We start from the raw sequence: 20101 nt of genomic DNA, 5'->3' as shown, positions 1-20101 counted from the left end.
TGTGACGCTCAGTGACAGGGTCGATATATTAAAGGTATATTCGCTTTATGACGTTTGACATCAGAAACCACCAGGAGTTGGATTTATTTTCTCTTCTTTCCAACCCCACCCCACCCCCCACCCCACCCATGCATTCACTTCAACACATGTCACAAACCCAACTGCACATCGTTAGGATCCTTCCCCTGGTCAGTTCACAAGGCCTTAATTTTAAAGAGCAACAAATAAGAACACCTCATTCCAATTAAAGCTGATCAATGACACACAAGCAGACAGAGGACATTGTAGTTGCGTTGCATTTATTCGGCTCCGTTTTGGCATTTCAGAGGTAAAGGAGGTCACCCTCACTTTGCCATGCAACCACACCAAGCAACACCTGACCCACATATGAGTTTAAGGCGTAGTATGTTTTCATTTTAAAACACTTTCTAGGAATCACTTGAAGGCGAATACAGCTCAGTTTTTCCTTTAACATACGGCATCGTCACAACTTTTTAATCATTTCCCCCCGAAACATCAGCTTTCCAAGTCCCAAGACAGACCACAATCGCTCCACAATGTGAGTGAGTCTGCACCTTCCCATAGAAGTTCTTGTGGGGTTTTTTTTTTTTTTTTTTGAGTCTCTCAAACTTTTGTTTTTGGCCAAATGCTTTGCAGCAGCTGAGCCAAAAAAAAAAACAGCAGACTACTCCTTTACTGCACACAGAGGGTGATAATTGCTGACGTCTGTGAGGGAGTGTGTGTGTGAGAGAGGACAGGCACACTGCAGGGAAGAGTGGCGTGTGTGTTCAAGTCAAATCTAAAATACAAGCCAAGTTTAAATCCATTGGCCAAATGCTTTGTAGCAGACGAGCCAAAAAACAGCAGACTACTCCTTTACTGCACACAGAGGGTGATAATTGCTGACGTCTGTGAGGGAGTGTGTGTGAGAGAGAGGACAGGCACACTGCAGGGAAGAGTGGCGAGTGTGTTCAAGTCAAATCTAAAATACAAGCCAAGTTTAAATCCATTTTGGTTTCTCGTTTATATTAAGTCATAGCAAGAGTTTAGGGGCGTAAAGAATCCCTGAGCCACATCAGACTCTAGGACGACCATTGCCGGAAAACACTAAGAGTGGGTTTGATTGGGGTTTTTGTTTTGTTTTTGTTTTGTTACCTTTTGGCTCCTGTTATGTTTGATTGGAACTGTTTCATTACCTGGAGAACTATGTTCTTGGACCATCTTACTGAATTTGAGGACAATCTCTTAGCTTCTAATGGTTAAGATGGCCCCCTCTTATATCTCACAACTGCCAACCAAGAAATCATCTTTTTCCTCATTACCCCTCTCTACTCTTCCCACTTCAAGAACACAGACCCTTCTCGTATTTACCCCTCTGTTGGACATCAATTTCTCTCCCAGCCTGGACTCTGCCCTCTCTGAAATACCTACTCCCGTCTCAATTTGAGACTAAATTCTCTATATACACACACTCTCACACAAACCTTTAGTTACATCTGTAGCTCTTTTTTTTTGGACACTTGTTAAGAGACACTGATATAACTGAGGACTGCCTAAAGTTAAGTAAGGGGACACTGTAACTTTCATCCATCCATTATCCAAACCGCTTATCCTGCTCTCAGGGTCACGGGATGCTGGAGCCTATCCCAGCAGTCATTGGGCGGCAGGCGGGGAGACACCCTGGACAGGCCACCAGGCCACCACAGGGCCGAGACACACACACACACATTCACACCTATGGACAATTTAGTACGGCTGATTCATTTTCTTTCGATGAAGTGTTTTTCTATGAAACGGGAATGAACTAAAGTGTGTACGAAAGTGGTTTTGAGAGAACGTGTTACAATATTAGATTGGTTTCTTTTGTCCTGAATTTTGGTTGAAAAGAGCCGAAGAAAATTAACTAAGACCTGCTCCAAACTACATTTGACTTGGTTATTCTCTTTTATTTATCTCTTAGAATCATCTTTACTACTTAAATTTATTTTGTAGCGTGGGTAACGAAGAGAACTTAAGCCTAAACTACACCCCTGGGTTATTCATGACAGATTTAATGGCACCCAATTTTGATAACGATATTATCCTTCAGGACTTAAAATTACGCCACAGCTTGTACTGACAAAAACAGACACTGACCTTTATTCACTCGTGTCTCATTCAAACAGGTGTTTGATCTTCCGTGGAAGCTCTGCTGTGCTGTATGATGCCACCAGCCACAACTACCTTCCACACAAACACACAAACACCACCATACCCCCAGAATGCCCCTGGGAAAAAAAGGGATCCTCGTGAGGTTTTACTCTGCGAGTGAATACAAATAAGCAGGACAGGCGAATGCAGAGACAATAGGCTGGATTTGAATCTGAACAGACTCCGCTACACTGGAACCTCTTGGTAAGAAGGAGGAGCAGTGCTGAGTCCTGACAGTCTGAACCGGGCACTTTTATCTGCGGTCCGTTGTCCCCGATTTCCTCTTTCCAGCCAGAAGGTGCTTGGGTTTTAAATCGAAGACATGTCTGTCTGACTCGCCCTTCCTGCCCTCGCGGTTCATGGTTTTCTGGGATTTTTTCATCATTGTCTTGACCTTCTTTGCCATCTGTTGTAAAAAAAAAAAGTATAATCAATACAAATACTGCCAGAGAAATCTCAAATCAGCCTCAAATCAGATTTCTATATCAAATGACTCTTGGATTTAGTAGGTTAATTTATTACAGTTTAGTACATTTACTTTATTACTGTGGTTACACACTGCTTCTCAGTGATACAGATTAGAACATAAACAGTAGGACTGTAAAACATGGAAATATGTACATCGTACTTGGCAATATGTACATCGCTACGTCATGTCAATAAAGCTATTTGAATTTGCATGGCGAACAGTTCCAACCAAAATTTTTAAAATATTGAAAAAGTTATAAAAGAAAAAAGAAGGTTCTCAGGATGTTAAGTCAGGGCTTTTCCAAAATTTGCAAAATCTTTTATAACCGTTAAATTTCAGCTTTACTCGTGAAATGACCGACAGTTCAGTATGATCTCATGATGGTACGTTAGCCCGGTGCTGGGCACGCCATGCACCTCCATTAGTGCCGTCCTGACGCAGGCTCACTAACCTGCAGTCAGCGGAGACTGACAGTCACTGAGACGAGTGATGACACATGTTTCCCACTAAACTGTGTGTCCAGATGAACTGGTTCAACTTTCGGGGACTCCCTTAGAGCTGTAGTCATACAGAGTAGTGTGCAGCTTTGTGCCGCGTCTTTTTAGTCTGGGTGAGGTCCAGTGTGTCTTCGTATTGTCGGACCTATTAAATTACTAAATGTCTCAGCCCCAATTTCATTACTCCTCCCTATAAATTTACTGTGACTGACAGCAGGTCAGACCGGCTAACATTACAGACATAAATCTGAATAAGTCCACCGTCCCCTCAACCGAGAGCTTTGTCCTCATAAAACCAGAAATTATGGCAGTGTTTCGAATATGGACGCTGAATAAAACTGAAGCGCTGGGACGTACCTTGGCATCACGAACACCAGACTTGTCTCGAGGGGGACGGGAGGCGCTCTGGCTGCGGGCTTTAGAGGTGGGAAGCACCGAGGTGTCACGTTTGCGTTTCTTGGCAACACTACGAGACCGTCGGCCCTGAGCTGCGTAATGGCTCTGATCACAGAGGGGGAAAAAAAACACATTAGAACACAAATACTGAAAAAAACAACAACAACATGGTATACTGTACTGAAAACAACATGGTATACTGTACTGAAAACAACATGGTATACTGTACTGAAACCAAAATGGTATACTGTACTGGAAACAAAATGGTATACTGTACGGAAAACAACATGGTATACTGTACTGGAAACAAAATGGTATACTGTACTGGAAACAACATGGTATACTGTACTGAAACCAAAATGGTATACTGTACTGGAAACAAAATGGTATACTGTACTGGAAACAACATGGTATACTGTACTGAAACCAAAATGGTATACTGTACTGAAACCAAAATGGTATACTGTACTGGAAACAAAATGGTATACTGTACTGGAAACAACATGGTATACTGTACTGAAACCAAAATGGTATACTGTACTGGAAACAAAATGGTATACTGTACTGGAAACAACATGGTATACTGTACTGAAAACAACAGTTTCTCAGTTTGGAGGGACTGTTGTAACCACCAACATAAAGGGTTATTTCAAATTTAGTCTTTTTTTTTATTTGAATAGAAATGCAGTTGTTAAAGAAATAAAACTTTGAAATCACTTAAATTTTCTAATTTGAATTTCCTACATCAGACAGAAACACAGCAGCTCCTCACTGGAGGCTGCAGAAACTTAAGTCACGCCAACATGCTTTTATTTTGAAGTTCACTTTTAAATTCCCATTTTTCAAGCTTTTCCCTCATCTTGTAAAGGGTCACAGGAAGTCAGGGTACAGCAGCCTTGACCTCAATCGTACTTACAGGTCATGAAAATGATTTAGGAACGTACACTCATTTGCATTCAGTAGTTCAATAACTGAACTTTAATTTGAGAGAGGTAACTGGAAATGTGACAATTCAAACCGGCGAGATGAAAAATGAATTGCGGTACAGCAGAGGGTGCTATCTATTTTTTAGGTCGCCTGTTCGACGTCCTAGATCACAACTCGTGTCAGTAGCCGTATGATGGTGCAAAGACATGGAGGCTGCAGGCATACACATATACGTATATACACAGAAGCTGCTTTGGCTGCTTCGGCCCATTGCTACGATACGACAACGTTCCTGCTGTTTTGGACCAGGCGAGGCTGGCCTGTAAACAAATTCAAGTAAACAGAGGAGCTGCAGTTTTTCTGGAAAAAAAGCACTAATGTTGGGGTGTCCAGGTAGCGTAGTGGTCTACTCTGTTGTCTACCAACATGGGGATCCCAGTTCAAATCCCCACGTAAACTCCGGCTTGGTCGGGCGTCCCTACAGACACAATTGGCCGTGTCTGCAGGTGGGAAGCCGGGTGTGGGTATGTGTCCTGGTCGCTGCACTAGCGCCTGCTCCGGTCAGTAGGGGCGCCTGTTCGGGGGGGAGGGGGAACTGGGGGGGGGGGGATAGCGTGATCCTCCATGCACTACGTACCCCTGGCAAAATTCCTCAACATCAAGTGAAAAGAAGCGGCTGGTGACTCCACATGTATCGGCGGAGGCATGTGGTAGTCTGCGGCCCTCCCCGGATTGGCAGAGGGGGTGGAGGAGCAACCGGGATGGCTTGGAAGAGTGGGGTAACTGGCCGGCCGGGTACAATTGGGGGGAAGGGGGGGGGGGCACTAATGTTCACATTTCTCAACCGATTTCAATGAGTCATTTTTGACATACGATCCAGCAGCCAATGCAGCGTCCATGTATACACAGATATATGTCCATGTATATACGTATGTATATGTCTATGTATATAGCATGTCCATGTATACACGTATATATGTCCATGTATACATGTATGTGTTAAGTTTGTTAACTTTTGTTGGTGCCTATAATACAGTTAATACGGTAGCCTGTTTTGTTAGTCACTTCTACTGCAGTCTTTACGGTAACCCTGCTGTTAGGAGGAAGGCGCGCTGCTAGTGAAAGGCACTTGTTGAAATGTTCGGTAGGCTGTGGCCACTTGCTGTTGAGAGCGCAAATAAAACTCAGTTAAATAAGTACACTTGTCTTATTTGAAACTAACAGTATGTATATATGTATACGTGTCTATGTATACATGTCTATATGTCCATGTATATACATATATATGTCTATGTATATATGTTTACTGCATGTCTATGGCAGCAGAAATAAAATGTAGATATGCTGATATTCCTCAAAAATAAAAGTGCATTCCAAACGAGGAACACAAGCCAAGTCTTAGTTTGTTTATTTGAAGAAGTTTTCTTTATTTTCATTATTCATTTATTTGATTTGGGATTTATTTTGGGTCTATTTTTTTTTCAAACAAGATGTTTTCTGTTTCACTTTTAACAAAGAAAAGGAAATGTGCAGTTTTGCATAGTTCATACCCTACCTCAGAAATAATTTGACAAAGATGAGAAAATATATTTCGAAAAGACATTTTGTCAGAAATAAAGGAAACTTTTTCAGTCATACTTTGTCTTCGATCTCATTTTGCTAAAAAAAAAAAAATAGTGAGAAAATTGTACCGTGAACCCAGTACGGTGAGTCGTGAGCTGAGTGCATCGTTACAACTTCTCTAAACTGGAATGCAACTTACATTATCTTTGTCCGTCATATCCAGACCCAGGTCGCTCATCTCCTTCTCCAAGGTCTTCCTCTCCACCTGTCAATTAACATGGACAGAAGAGCACCGATCACATGCTGCGCCTCCGTAGCCGAAAGGTGAGAGCCCATGCAGCATGGCCACATGGTCCCAAAGTCCGGTTCAAATGCAGCCAGCAACCGTTGTTGCACGTCAACCCCCCCCCCCCCCCTGTCCATCACTTCACTGCAATGTCTATTTTTTTGGTATTTTACCTTAATCTTAAAAAAAAGTAGTGATCACGTGCTGGTTTACGACATTGTGATGTGGTTTGATATGAAATACATTGTCCTTTAAAAGGATAATGACCCCAAGATGCAGTAGGTTGTCTACATCCTCTAATCCTTTTATAACCAGGGGTTGATACCTCGCTATGCTAATATCCCTGCCAAGACAACTTCCTTTACCTTCATCATCTTGGCGGCTTAAACCGACAATCCTGAGGGATGTCGTTTTGGTTTAAGTGACCCACACACACACACACACACACACACACACACACACACACACACACACCTATGGTGATATGTGTTAATCTTATAATGCAACAGTAGGTTTTGAGCAGTCCAAATGCTCGATTCATTCAAAATAAAAGTCTCTTGTGCTGGTCAGTTTCAAGGTTTTCTAGAACATGTGGGAACCCTGTAAGTAATTCTGATGTGTGTTCTTTGGAGGTTGACGGCTCTAGAGGCGGTCTGCTGGGAATGACCCCTGGACCCCGCAGGTCATCTGCACCCCCCCCCAGCCTCCCTCCTACCTTGGTGGCGGTCCTGGGCATGCGTGGCCCATGGATGTCCTTCTCCTTGGAGGCGGCGATCTTGAGCTGCTTCTTGTGGCGGATCTGTTTGGCCAACGCGCGGATCTCCTGCATCTCCTCATCCTCGCTCTCCTCATCGGAGTCATACTCCCCAGCCCTCTCCTTCAGCTCCTCCTCCTTCTCAAGCTCCTCCAGTTTCTGTAAGGGGCAGAAGAAGAAAAAAAAAAGAAGAGGAGAGATTCAAACAATTTTAATTTGTGGCTTTAAAAAGGAAAAATAAAATGTATTAAACACATTTAAGAGTGCAAAGGACACAAACAGATTTAAAAAAAATAAAAATAAGAGACTCAAAGAGTAAGAACAAGCAGAGCTTTTATAAGGTAGGTAGCACCCGGATGTGAAGCAAATTCCCGCCATCGACCAATAACAGAGCTGCTTTAACCTCTGACGTGGCAGTTGCTAGGCAGAGTCCGAAATGGAGGAAGCTGGCACTTTAGCAGTCACATCATCCAATTTTATACAATGTGCTCGACCAGAATGTGAATTACTCCTCAAAGATATGTAGCATGGGGGGTGTCCGGGTAGCGTGGCGGTCTATTCCGTTGCCTACCAACACGGGGGATCGCCGGAACGAATCCCTGTGTTACCTCCCGCTTGGTTGGGCGTCTCTACAGACACAATTGGCCATGTCTGCGGGCGGGAAGCCGGATGTGGGTGTATGTCCTGGCTGCTGCACTAGCGCCTCCTCTGGTCTGTCGGGGCGCCTGTTCGGGGGGGGGGGGGGTAACTGGGGGGAATAGCGTGATCCTCCCACATGCTACGTCCCCCTATGAAACTCCTCACTGTCAGGTGAAAGGAAGCAACTGGCGACTCCACATGTATTGGAGGAGGCATGTGGTAGTCTGCAGCCCTCCCCAGATCGGCAGAGGGGGTGGAGCAGCAACCAGGACGGCTCAGAAGAGTGGGGTAATTGGCCGGATACAATTGAGGAGAAAAGGGGGGGGGGGATATGTAGCCTGGTTTGTACTCTGTGGTGAAGTAGGAGTAGATGTGTATGTATGCTTCACTAATTTATTTGTTTAAGTGTTGGTTGCCAAGTTTCAGCCCTGCCTATTTCACAGGGGAATGCAAAGGAATTTTCCTCTGCGCCAATTTCTGGTGTAACTGCAGGTGCGTTTGTGTGTGTGAATATATGGTACAATCAACATGCAAGAGTCGATCTTTGCCATGGTTGTATTAACACACCACTGCAGTCGACGCTACACCAGCTGTTTTCACCAACAAGCATTGCTTCCACCAGACAGAACCAATCAGTGAAAGTAAATGTCAGCGTCGACTGGAACAGTACAATATAAATATAGTGTGAAAACATGCAGCTCTTAGTAGAGTAAACTGAGTCAAGTAGACAGTTAAACATTACTATGTCACAGCACAAACACTAATGGAAATCATCACATGCAGAGGAAGTCTGATGACATGGTTGCTAATCACCTTCATGATTTCAGGATCGATGTAATCGGCGATATTGTGGCCTTCCCAGAGTTCAGGAATCTTGTCACACTTCTCCTCCTCGTTCATCAGATCCCAGTACTCTGACAGAGCAAATGAAAGGGCTTCAGTACCGTGAGCATCAGCATGTATGTAGACAAGCAGGCACGTAGAGCAAATGAACATCAGGTTTCCTTACTGTGCAAGTCCAGAATGTAGTCATCTCCAAGCTCCATCTCCAGATCCTTTTCCTACAAGCAAAGTGTTTGTTTGTTTTTTTTTAAACAATTTTTAATCAACACAAACTTGTTAAAATGTGTCGCATCTCATTTCAAATGTGAATTCCAACCCAGAGCCAGAGTTTTCCTACTGGTCTTGGTACGCGAGGTACCATCCACACATACCAGTTTGCGCTTGGGTGCATCCACCTCCATAGCTTTTCTGCGTGTCAAGGCTCCCTCTGGGATAAACGGCAGCCTTGCCTGCAGTTGAGAAAATAAAAATCATACATCATTCACCACTGCAACCAAATCCAATACCAGCGGTGCAGAGCTATCATTAAAGAGACTGATGTACTTAATTTATTCAGTTCAACTGTCATTATACTACGTCATACTATGCTGGAGCACACAAACAATGAAAAGTGAGTTTATGACCACTCCAAAATAGTGCAAATAAGAGGATAATTGTGTGCAAATAAAAACAATTAGATACAAAGAACATCAGCACAAAGTTGTCATCAACCTGTTCTTTATCAAATAAATATTGTTTTTACACACGAGAGACAGAATAAGAAAAAGTAGCACATCAAATCAGTTACTTGGGAACAAGAGCTCCTGTTGCTGATACTTAACTAGTTCCTCTGGTGGAAAACAAACAAAAAAAAGTCAAACTTAATTTGCAAAGACCAAAACCGGTAAACCCGTCTTTTTCTCTTTTGGAGAGGGAGTTGCATCAGTGTGTATAGACTCTGTCACATGTGCTTTTATTTGGATTTGAATTACATATTTTGTGGTCTAAAAGCCAAGTAAAAGGCTTGTAACCAGAATAAGGCTGATCTAAATCCTCGGACTGAATTGTATAAGGAAAAAAGCACAGCTAAATAAACACATGTAATACTCAGGCAGGCTCCACTCGATGAAGGCAAAAGAAAAATCCTGTGACTAACCTGCTAGTAAATCAAAAGCCATTCAACCTGAGTTTCTACCTGGCAAAAGCCGGCTACCGTTTCAGCTAGGAAGTCGATGAGCCGATGAGATCAGATGTAAGTTGTTTTACCTTCTCGTCTCTTTTGGTGGGCATGGCCAGATGCAGCCGGTTCAACACATCATGAACCTTCTTGCCCTTCATCTTGGTGTCGACACGGTGGGAAAGGAGCCGGTCGCAGGCCTGGGAGGCAGAGAGTCGAGTATGGACACAGATTAATACATATGCAATAACCCAGCCTGATCAGGACACATTTCACGAAACAAAGTCTCGGGATATTTTCCCACCTACAGTCCGTTTGCTTTGTTCTGAATCAGGGACTATTTGTTACGACGTTGCACTCGCACCCTGGTTCGGTTTGTTTTCACACAGAAATATTTAAAAAACAGACCAAAATTGTTAAAGAAACGTCATGTGTGAGCTAACTGTTCCCTCATTGGTCAGAATATTCATGCAGGGAACTTCCAGGTTGCGTGGCGATCTATTCCATTGCCTAGCAACACAGGGATCGCCAGTTTGAATCCCCATGTTACCTCCGGCTTGGTTGGGTGTCCCTACAGACACAATTGGCTGTGTCTGTGGGTGGGAAGCCAGATGTGGGTGTGTGTCCTGGTCGCTGAACCAGCGCCTCCTCTGGTCGGTCGGGGGCACCTGTTCGGAGGGGGGGAGGGGGAACTCGGGGGGAAAAGCGTGATCCTCCTATGCGACACGTCCCCCCTGGTGAAACTCCTCACTGTCAGGTGAAAAGAAGCGGCTGGTGACTCCACATGTATCGGAGGAGGCATGTGGTAGTCTGCGGCCCTCCCCGGATCGGCAGAGGGGGTGGAGCAGCGACCGGGACAGCTCGGAAGAGTGGGGTAATTGGCCGGATACAATTGGGGAGAAAATAATATTCATGTGGGAATTTCATCACTAGCTTCTGAAAAGAAAACACAGGAACAACGCATCAAAAATGGAGCCAACTCAAAAGCTCCTCACTGCAGTTGTGGTGATTCTCTGGCTGTTATCAGTACAAGTATCACAGTCACTCTGAACATGAGTCTACATTTTGTTTCAAAAGTAACGTGTTGATGCATTTTGTACGAAGATGTGCTACTTTGAGACACTTCAGTAGAAGCCATGCTTTAAATGATGCACACAAGTGACACATTCACCCAACAATTTCTATCCCAAAGACACATCAGGTCAGCTCATTCTGGTCCGGTGGGTTGGACTGTGCTCTCACTACAAACTAACCGCTTCAGATTTCGACTGGAAGCGAGCGGAGACCAGACCACCCTTTCTTGGCGGTCTTGGCCTGCTGGTTTTGTCCCGCAGCCGAGTGTGATTGCCGTGTTCACATATGTCCAAGCGAACTGACCTCTGGGAGGAAAACGCCCCCAGTTTCGAAACAACTGCTCCACACGAGGCGGGTGTGGAAGCCCCCTTTGTGCATTATCTCGTGATGTTGGTAACCCTTCTCCCTCAAAATTCACATTTCAGTATTGTGTATTTTCAATCAAACCACGACGTAGACATGACCTGCTGATGCAACTTAACATTATCAGTGACAACAACAGAAGGTCAAACACGTGTTTCCAACTGCACAGAGACAGAATGAAGGTTTAAAACACCTTACTGGCACACAACAGTCTGAAGAACGTCTACGTCCTGTTTTAATCTGAACTACTCACCTCCGTTTTAACCTGCATCACTCCCTCCTCCGTCAGCGTGCTGGTCTCAATGATGGGGATGCCCTCTGCGGAGATGTCCAGAAAGATTTTCTGCCAACAGCAAAGCAAGACGGTAAAGGTCATCAAAGGCAATGTACTGGAGCTGACAGACACCGCTGGACACGGTCAAAACCTGGAACTCTGAAGTCGTCTCTTTCCAGGTAAGATCTCTTGAGTGTTTGGTGACAGCTTTAAGAAAACATGCTTAACACAAAATCAGTGTTATGGGATGATTCATATTCAGATGATTAGAATCCATACACAATAAAACTACTTTGCTCTTCCATCAATTAAAAAAAAAACCCATAGGCACGACCACATACACAACTAGAAGGCTTTATTACAAATCAGTGTTACTGTTTGAAAGACTACTCTCTGGTCAAAGGAACAGCTGACTGTCGCATTATGGAGGAGGAGAAGGAGAAAGAGAAAGAGAAAGAGAAAGAGAAAGAGAAGAAGAAGGAAAGGAAGAAGAAGAAGAAGAAGAAAGGGAAGAAGGAAGGAGAAGAAGAAGAAAAGGAAGGAGGAGGAGGAAGAGAAGAAGGAAGAAGGAGAAGAAGAAGAGAAGGAAGGAGGAGAAGGAGAAGAAGAAAAGGAAAGAGGAGGAGAAGGAGAAGAAGAAAAGGAAGAAGGAAGGAGAAGGGGGAGGGGGAGGAGGAGAAAGAAAAAAGGAATTTGAGCCTTCAGGAGGTTTTGGGGCGATCACGTCCAGACTTTAAGGGAGCCACACATCACACACACCTGGTTCTCCTCAGATAGTTCACTGATCTTCTTCACATCACACTTGTTGGCCACGACTATGAGAGGCTGGGGGAACAAGGACACATCCTTTTAAAAACTGTATTCATCACAAAGAGCAGGTTATACAGTAAAATACCCATCTTCTGTGAAATATTCTTCAATTCAATTCAATTTATTGTCATTAAAAACAATGTGCAGGCACATGTTAAAAATTAAATAAGGATAAAGTTGCCTGGGGATAAAGTTCTGCTGAGCGTGGATGCTAATTTTCAGGAACACCACTGAAATCACACGCCGCACAGATGCTGTTGTTTCCTATAGTCTCATTCTTTTTACTTGTGTTAAAATGATTTCTTGCCATTAAACACGAAAAAGAAAGCATCAACAAAGAAACCTGTTTATGTGCTGATCTTCTGAATTCCAACTTTAACAGCAACTAAATGAGACCCAGACCTGCGGTACGCCATTTCAGCGCTACAACGGGTGACCTCTGACCTTGTTGGCAAACAGAGGCCGGATGTTGTTGAAGAGTTCCAGCTGCTGGCTCAGAGTCTGGCCGCACTGCTCCGACACATCCATGACGTAAAGCACGGCCGAGCGCAGGTGAGCCAGCGCCGTGATGGCCTGCATCTCGATAGTGTTCCTCTCCTCCAGGGGGTGGTCGAGGATACCCGGGGTGTCCACCACCTGGACACACACACCGCACAAAGTGGGCAGACCCGCAAAACAGGAGTTTGAGATGCAGCAAGGGGTGAAAAAGGTGAGAGAACAGGAGGTGACTAAATCAGGGCGCTCGACTGTTTTTCAGCAAGTTTAATTTGAAGACTCCGTTTTTTTTGGGTCAGGATTTTAGGATTAGTTTTGCCGGAAATGTTCACATGAAAAGTGAAAAAAATGTAATTGATCATTTTCTTATTATAGAAAAAAACTTTCCTGGCTCCAAAGTATCCATTGAATACCGTTTTTCACTATGGCTACGAGGGCTGTCAATGAATATTCCAAATTCAAATACATAACCAAATAGTAAAAATAAAACAGACATCCGAGTATGAAAATTAATATTCGTTTGTGGAACAAAACAAGCCGCACTACCACGGCTGTCTGCCTCGCGAATTCTCCGCTGCGCTGAACACGCTGCATGACGGACAGGAGTCACACAACGCCACTTTCATCGGTTGAAAATGAAATTTAGGTCACACTGAAACGGCAGAGAGTTCACAAGCCAACTCGGCCGCAGAGAGAGTGATGTTCACTCCGAACAGTCTAAAAAAGCCCCGTTTGGAAATACTTGGGATTTTGGTGAGAAAACGGAGAAATTGTGGAACCTCGAGATAGTCGTATGCAAGCTGCAGGTAGCTTACCAAAACTATATTCGAATGGATTTGAACCTATGCGTTATTTTTGGAAGGAATAATCGAACGTCATTTTTGGCCAATTTTGACAGCCCTAATTGCTGCCATTGTAAACTGGTTACTACACATTCATTCTGACAGTACACGAGCATTAGCTTGGAAAAGACTGCAGCCGTGGGTCCTGGGCGTGTGTGTTCAGGTACCAGAAGGAGATCTTACCTGCCAGCGGAGGTACTTGTAGTCCATGTGACCCACAAACAAGGACTTGGTGGTGAAAGCGTAAGGCTGGACATCCACGTCGGCCCTCGTGACCTAAGGACCAGAGTTTCACAGTTAACTACTTTAAAAATAGATAAAATTCCTTTGGTGTATGTGTTGTGTCCCCCCCTGCTGGCCTGGAATCAAATCCCACCTGACCTCTCTGACCAGACCCACTCACTCCTAACAGTCCCACCAAAAGTCAACGAACCGTTCCTTCCCCTTCATTTCATATCAATTTTAACGAAAAACTGAACAGATAGAGGATTGCCTGTTCATTTATCTAAATTAAAACAACACAACTCTAACTACACAACATGACACAAACATAGACCTGTTATGTACCTTGTTGATGAAGCTGGACTTGCCGACATTGGGGTAACCACACAACAGTAGAGTCCTAGTGTTGGGGTCAATGGTTGGTAAACGGGACAGATGCTGACGCACTGGGAGAGAGTGAGAAAGAGGAAGAAGCAGAGCCGTTTAGTTTTTCTGCATGCAGCATACTGACAAAATACTGTTTGCAACAGTGTGTTGTTGTTTTTTTTATTTAGAAAAGACGGTATACCAATTTTGGCTGACTTATCTACACCAACTGACTCACTGACTAGCGCCCCTCTCTGGTTAAAGATGTGAAGATCAGTGAAGTCAGACGCTGTTCTATTGGGCTGGAATGTAAACCTGTATACACACGGCTCTCCACGGTTCATGACTGCACAGCGCCGCTTTATTCAAACAATGTCAAAAGTGACACTAAGTGGCATGACAGAAACTAGATAAAATCAAAATCAAAATTCATCCCATATACTAAAACACACACGGTGGAGCGAGCAGAACTGGTCAACAAAACAAATCGAAGAGAAGTGTCTTGGCGCACGCTCAATAATCCAGGTGACAAAATCAAAGAAGGTTGAATCAGTTCATCTGGATCCGAATCCAGATCCAGATGAACTGATTCAACCTTCTTTGAAATCTAAGAGAAATACAGCGGAACAAAACACAGGCGTATGGTGTCACCTTGTTCCAGGTACTCCAGGCTCTGCTTTTGCCTTTTCAGGATGGTGCACATACGCCCTAAAGCCGCCCTCTTCAGCTGCTTACACCGGTACAGAGAGTCTCCATACTTCATCAGACGCACATAGTCTTTAGCAACACTATAGAAAAAGCACGGGAGTTAGAAACAGGTCTGCTCTTATGGTTATCAACACGACACACGAATGTGAGGGACATTAATCTAACTTACTTATCGATCAAATTCTTGGCAATGTTAATCTGTCCCAAGGCCAATTTGTAGTGGTCTTTGTCATACAGCACGTTCATCAGATCAGCGTAGAATGGATGGATGTCCTGAGAAAACCAAATACAACTTTCAAACAATCTGGCAAGCATATCGTACAGATATAAAAAACAGCACAGCACAAATCACAACTGTGTGTCGAAACTGATGATAAATGGGTGACTCCAAAAGCTTTGATTGATTGCCAAGACACACAAAAATATTTGTGATTATATAATTTGAGTTTGTAGAGCCACCGGATCATGAGAGTCACATGACACATTAATATTATGTTACTATTCAGACCCATTTGAGAACCCTGACAGAGATGCTGTGTAAAATCTTTTTTTTTTTTTCTTGTAACACGAGACACAGGACAGGAGTTTGACGGTTCTGAACTTACATCCAGCTTGGGGAAGTCTGTGAGGATCTGGGAGAGCCTGTCATGGTAGTTCTGCTGGGTAAACTTAACCTTGCGCATGTAAAAATGACGGATACGGTGGATCTGGTAGTGCTTGTGTATCACGGTGGGCGTCTTCCTTTGGGTTTTGGACAAAGTGATGTCGATGAAATCCTGGAAGGAAGTGAACGGTTGACAGGTGAGATATGTGCGATACGTCCACAGGACATTAAGCAAACACCAGTATGCCAACGGCAAAAACACTCACATTCAAGCAATAACTATTTACCAATGCATAGCCACAAAATTCAAACGTCATGATCTATTCTTTTTTTTCTGCTTGTCAACTCAACTTTTTGTTATGGCTCGTTTTTCTCAAGTCTGTCTGAAAGTGAGACAAACTGCAAGCCATTTGTGTTTATAAACTGGAAGGAACGGTGATTACATCCATTTTATATAATCTATTTACAGATCTACACCGATACAAGACTGGGCGGTAATTCAATGTTATATTTCTTGTCTTTCAGTTACATTGTATCAGCATGAGTCAGACACTGTCATATCAAGGTACACTGTTTTGTTGACTAAATTAATGAAAATCTATTCACTAAAATTTCTCACAAAATTAGGTGTACTGAGGGAGCATTATTTGAAAACTAGTTTTGGTTTGATATTATACTCCTTAATCTTACTGGGTAACACTTTAGTATGGGGAACGTAGTCACCATTAATTAGGTGCTTATCAGCATGCAAATTAGCAACATATTGGCTCTTAATTGGTCATTATTACACACTCATTAATGCCTTATTCTGCATGGCCTTATTATACAACCAGTAAGCCATTAACTATGAGTTTTCCCTCTATAACCTCAGAAGTATTGCTTATTAGTTGTACCATCTCAATATGCTTTGCTTAGTGTGGACTTTATAAGGTGGTAGTACCACAAGAAGAGTTATTCTCCCTTACTGACACTTAATGAATATGGTCTGTTCTTACATAACAACACACAAAACTACAAGTGTTCATAGTGTTAAATTACTCTAAATTAAGTTTCTGTTACTTAGAATATGTTCCCCATACTAAAGTGACATCTTGATCAGTACTAATTCACTAGTAATTAAGTTTTTGTAACTTAGAATATGTTCCCCATACTAAAGTGACATCTTGATCATTACTAATTCACTAGTAATTTAGTTTTTGTTACTTAGAATATGTTCCCCATACTAAAGTGACATCTTGATCATTACTAATTCACTAGTAATTTAGTTTTTGTTACTTAGAATATGTTCCCCATACTAAAGTTACATCTTGATCATGACTAATTCACTAGTAATTAAGTTTTTTTATGTTCCCCATACTAAAGTGTTACCTTTTATTGCATACATTACAAAGGGCCGCTCTGAAAGTGAATTCCAGCGCCCCCTGTCGTACACCTGTCAAACTACCCGTGTTCCTCTCTCGGACGCGAACCCGCTGGTTCAGATTAGCTGTGTCTGTAAACACCACAGGTAAATACTGGGGTGCCTAATATCCGTACTATTTTTGCGGCGTGTGAGGCAGGTGTAGAACAGGTCGTCTTCACTCAGCATTCAACGCCTTCTGACACCCCACTGCATGTAAAGATTACTGTATATGGCCATTATAGACTCACAACATCCCTTATTGGAGAAGTCACCGAGACTACCTCCATGAAAGTTTCTCAGCATTCACGATTTCTACTCTTTAGCCAAACGGAATGGGGCAAAGTAAATTCCTAAAGCATCGTCGTGACAGCAAACGAGCCCACAACACACACACATACATACACACACACACACACACACACACACACACACACACACAATAGTGTGTCCCGCAGCCCGCTGGCCCTTTACACAGCAGCACAACACGTGTCTCCCTGCCCAGACCAGACCCACGTTTTCCCACCCTGGAGCTGCCCCGAACACGGAAGAACGCGGAGGGGGGCTCGTTGGCGGCACTTTCGAGATCTCAAAAAGTACTTCTGGACTCACCTTTGCGGTGGGAACCACCATAATCTTCTTGAAATTGTAAAGCGCCATCGCGACAGCGCACGGTGGGTCGGCCGACGGCACAGCGGAAAGGACGCAGCTTGGTCCGGAAGCGCCGCTGACAAGTTTCGGCAGATTTCCCTATTCCGCCCCTGGTGGTCACTTACTGGTATAGCATTAGACAAATCCAAAAAAAAATTTTTTTTTATCATTACCACGACACCATGTTATTAAGAGCTTTGACGTCGTAACTGATGAATTGTGAATCAGTTTTAACACTGCACTGGCAATACAAAACAGATTCTAAACATGTACCTGTATGTCATTCTTAGGGATAAAATGAACAAGTGTAAACGGAACCCGTTATTGCATTAGGGAAATAGTTTCCCCACCTTCGTAAAATAATGCATAATTGACCTACATAGATGCTAGATTCTTTATTGTCGTGCTTGAAGAAAATTGTTGCCACAGGCTGTACATTGAAATGCAAGTATACCATCCATCCATCCATCCATCCATCCATCCATCCATCCATCCCACAGGGTCACGGGAATGCTGGAACTTATCCCTGCAGTCATTGGGCGGCAGGTGGGGAGACACCCTGGACAAGCCACCAGGCCATCACAGCCCCCCCCCACACACACACACACACAAAGCTGGAGACAGTTTTACTTCACACATATTTACATACATACATCCATAACTTCACGCATGGGTGCACGGATACTATTACGTACTGCACACTTTATGCATATAACTCTAAAAGGAAACATGACAAAGAGTAGCTTGGCCTGCTTGATGTAGCTTGACCGAGCCGAGCAACGTGAAAGCATCGTCTTTCGGCGAGATTGTTCAACATTATTCTGAAAATATAGCTGTTCTGTTTGATCGCCAAAAACACACAGAATGCCAAGTCATACGGTTTTAACCACCACTCGCCACTTCTTATTGCCTCCACGTGGCTGCTTCATTTGACACCTGAATTGTGCCAATAATACCTTGTTTCTGAGAAGAAGAAAAAGTCTTTATTTGAAACCACTGTGCAGACTATGCACATTCTCTTGGCAAGATAAGAGAGCAGACAGAGGGAAGAATCTGAGTTATTATCGGTTTTGGTAAGACAGTAATTACAACCTCCAGACAGGTTGGTTTACATTTTACAGCCAGGAGCCTGAGTGTGTGCTCGTGAATTCTGCTGTTTGCTTTTAGATGTATGTATTGATCGAGGTTTGTGGGAAAATAAACACGCCAGGGTCGTTTCGGCTTTAGAGAGTAAATACGCACTTGTATTTATCCTGCCTCTGTCTCCTAACACGTAAAATGATGTGAAGGGAGTAGATGTAGAGGACAGTGACGATGATGTCCATGTATAAAGGTTTTTAAGGGGTCGAAATGTAGAGGACAGTGATGGTGGTGTCCATAAAAAGAAGATAAAAAGAGGTAGTTGTAGAGGACAGCGAGGGTGGTGTCCATATATAGAAGATAAAAAGAGGTAGTTGTAGAGGACAGCGAGGGTGGTGTCCGTATATAAAGGATATAAAGGCGTGTAGATGTTTAGGACAGTGAAACTTATACAAAGGGGTGGATATGTAGAGGACAGTGGTGGTTGTGTCCACGTACAAAGGATATAAAGGGGTGTAGAAGTGGAGGACAGTGATGGTGGTGTCGATGTATAAAGGATATAAAAGGGTGTAGATGTAGCGGAAAGTGATGGTGGTGTCCATCTATAAAGGATATAAAGAGGTGTAGATGTAGAGGACAGGGGAACCCAGCCACTGAGGATGCACAAGTCAGTGCATTCTTAGTCCCGGTCCCAAGCCTAGATAAATGGGGAGATTGCGCCAGGAAGGTCATCCGGCACAAAACCTTTGCCAAATCAAATATGCGGATCATAAATCTGATTTCCATACCGTATGGGTCGAGGCCCAGGTTATCAACGACCACCATCGGTAATGAGATGGCGGCGTGCACAGACGCAGCAGCTTGGTGCGCTCAGCGAAACGGTAATGTTGGCCAGCAGGGTGCCGGTGGAAACTATGCTACTGTTGGGCGAAGGAGAAGGAGCGGGGGAAGGCATGTCCAGAGGCAGTGGGAGAGGAGGAAAGGTAGGAGTGTGGAGGTGAGATTCGGAACTTTGAACGTTGGCACTATGACTGGTAAAGGGAGAGAGCTGGCTGATATGATGGAGAGAAGGAAGGTTGAGTGCAAGAGACCAGGTGGAAGGGGAGTAAGGCCAGGAAAATCACAGGTGGGTTCAAACTCTTCTACCATGGTGCGCATGGGAGGAGAAATGGGGTTGGGGTAATCTGAAGGAAGAGTATGTCAAGAGTGTGCTGGAAGGGACGAGAGTGTTGGACAGAGTGACGGGTATGAAGCTGAAGATCGAAGATGTGTTGATGAATGTTATCAGCGCAGATGCCCCGCAAATTACATGTGAGATGGAAGAGAAAGAAGAATTCTGGCATGAGACAGATGAAGTGGTGGAGAGGGTACCCAAGGAGGAGAGAGTGGTGATTGGAGTGGACTTCAATAGGCATGTTGGGGGAGGCAACAAATGTGATGAGGATGTGATGGGTAGGTATGGTGTCAAGGAGAGAAATGTGGAAGGACAGGTT

At 43.8% G+C, this 20101-nt stretch overlaps 1 protein-coding gene across 1 annotated transcript; it reads right to left on the bottom strand.

Annotated features, from left to right (window-relative positions):
• Nucleotides 1-278: 278 nt before the first annotated feature.
• gtpbp4 (GTP binding protein 4) lies at nt 279-17573 on the bottom strand. Its single transcript, XM_056292613.1, has 17 exons — nt 17490-17573; nt 15480-15650; nt 15044-15147; nt 14818-14954; nt 14146-14246; nt 13762-13854; nt 12686-12877; nt 12191-12256; nt 11411-11500; nt 9810-9920; nt 8936-9013; nt 8731-8782; nt 8535-8635; nt 7044-7241; nt 6242-6307; nt 3514-3657; nt 279-2596 (listed from the first exon to the last, which is right to left on the bottom strand). Exons 1-17 carry the CDS (start codon nt 17535-17537, stop codon nt 2444-2446), a joined length of 1905 nt encoding a protein of 634 aa, XP_056148588.1. The 5' UTR covers nt 17538-17573; the 3' UTR covers nt 279-2443.
• Nucleotides 17574-20101: the final 2528 nt, after the last annotated feature.

Source organism: Lampris incognitus, chromosome 14 (assembly GCF_029633865.1).
Source record: "Lampris incognitus isolate fLamInc1 chromosome 14, fLamInc1.hap2, whole genome shotgun sequence".
Taxonomy (NCBI): Eukaryota; Metazoa; Chordata; class Actinopteri; order Lampriformes; family Lampridae; genus Lampris; species Lampris incognitus.
The sequence above is the reverse complement of the archived record's forward strand: the minus strand, read 5'-3'. Positions and strand labels throughout refer to the sequence as shown.

Coding starts and splice junctions, on each gene's coding strand:
- gtpbp4 (XM_056292613.1), bottom strand. CDS start 17,537: ATGGCGCTTTACAATTTCAAGAAGATTATGGTGGTTCCCACCGCAAAG. Junction 14,955..15,043: donor GCCAAGAATTTGATCGATAA/GTAAGTTAGATT, acceptor CTTTTTCTATAG/TGTTGCTAAAGACTATGTGC. Junction 13,855..14,145: donor AGTCCAGCTTCATCAACAAG/GTACATAACAGG, acceptor TCTGGTCCTTAG/GTCACGAGGGCCGACGTGGA.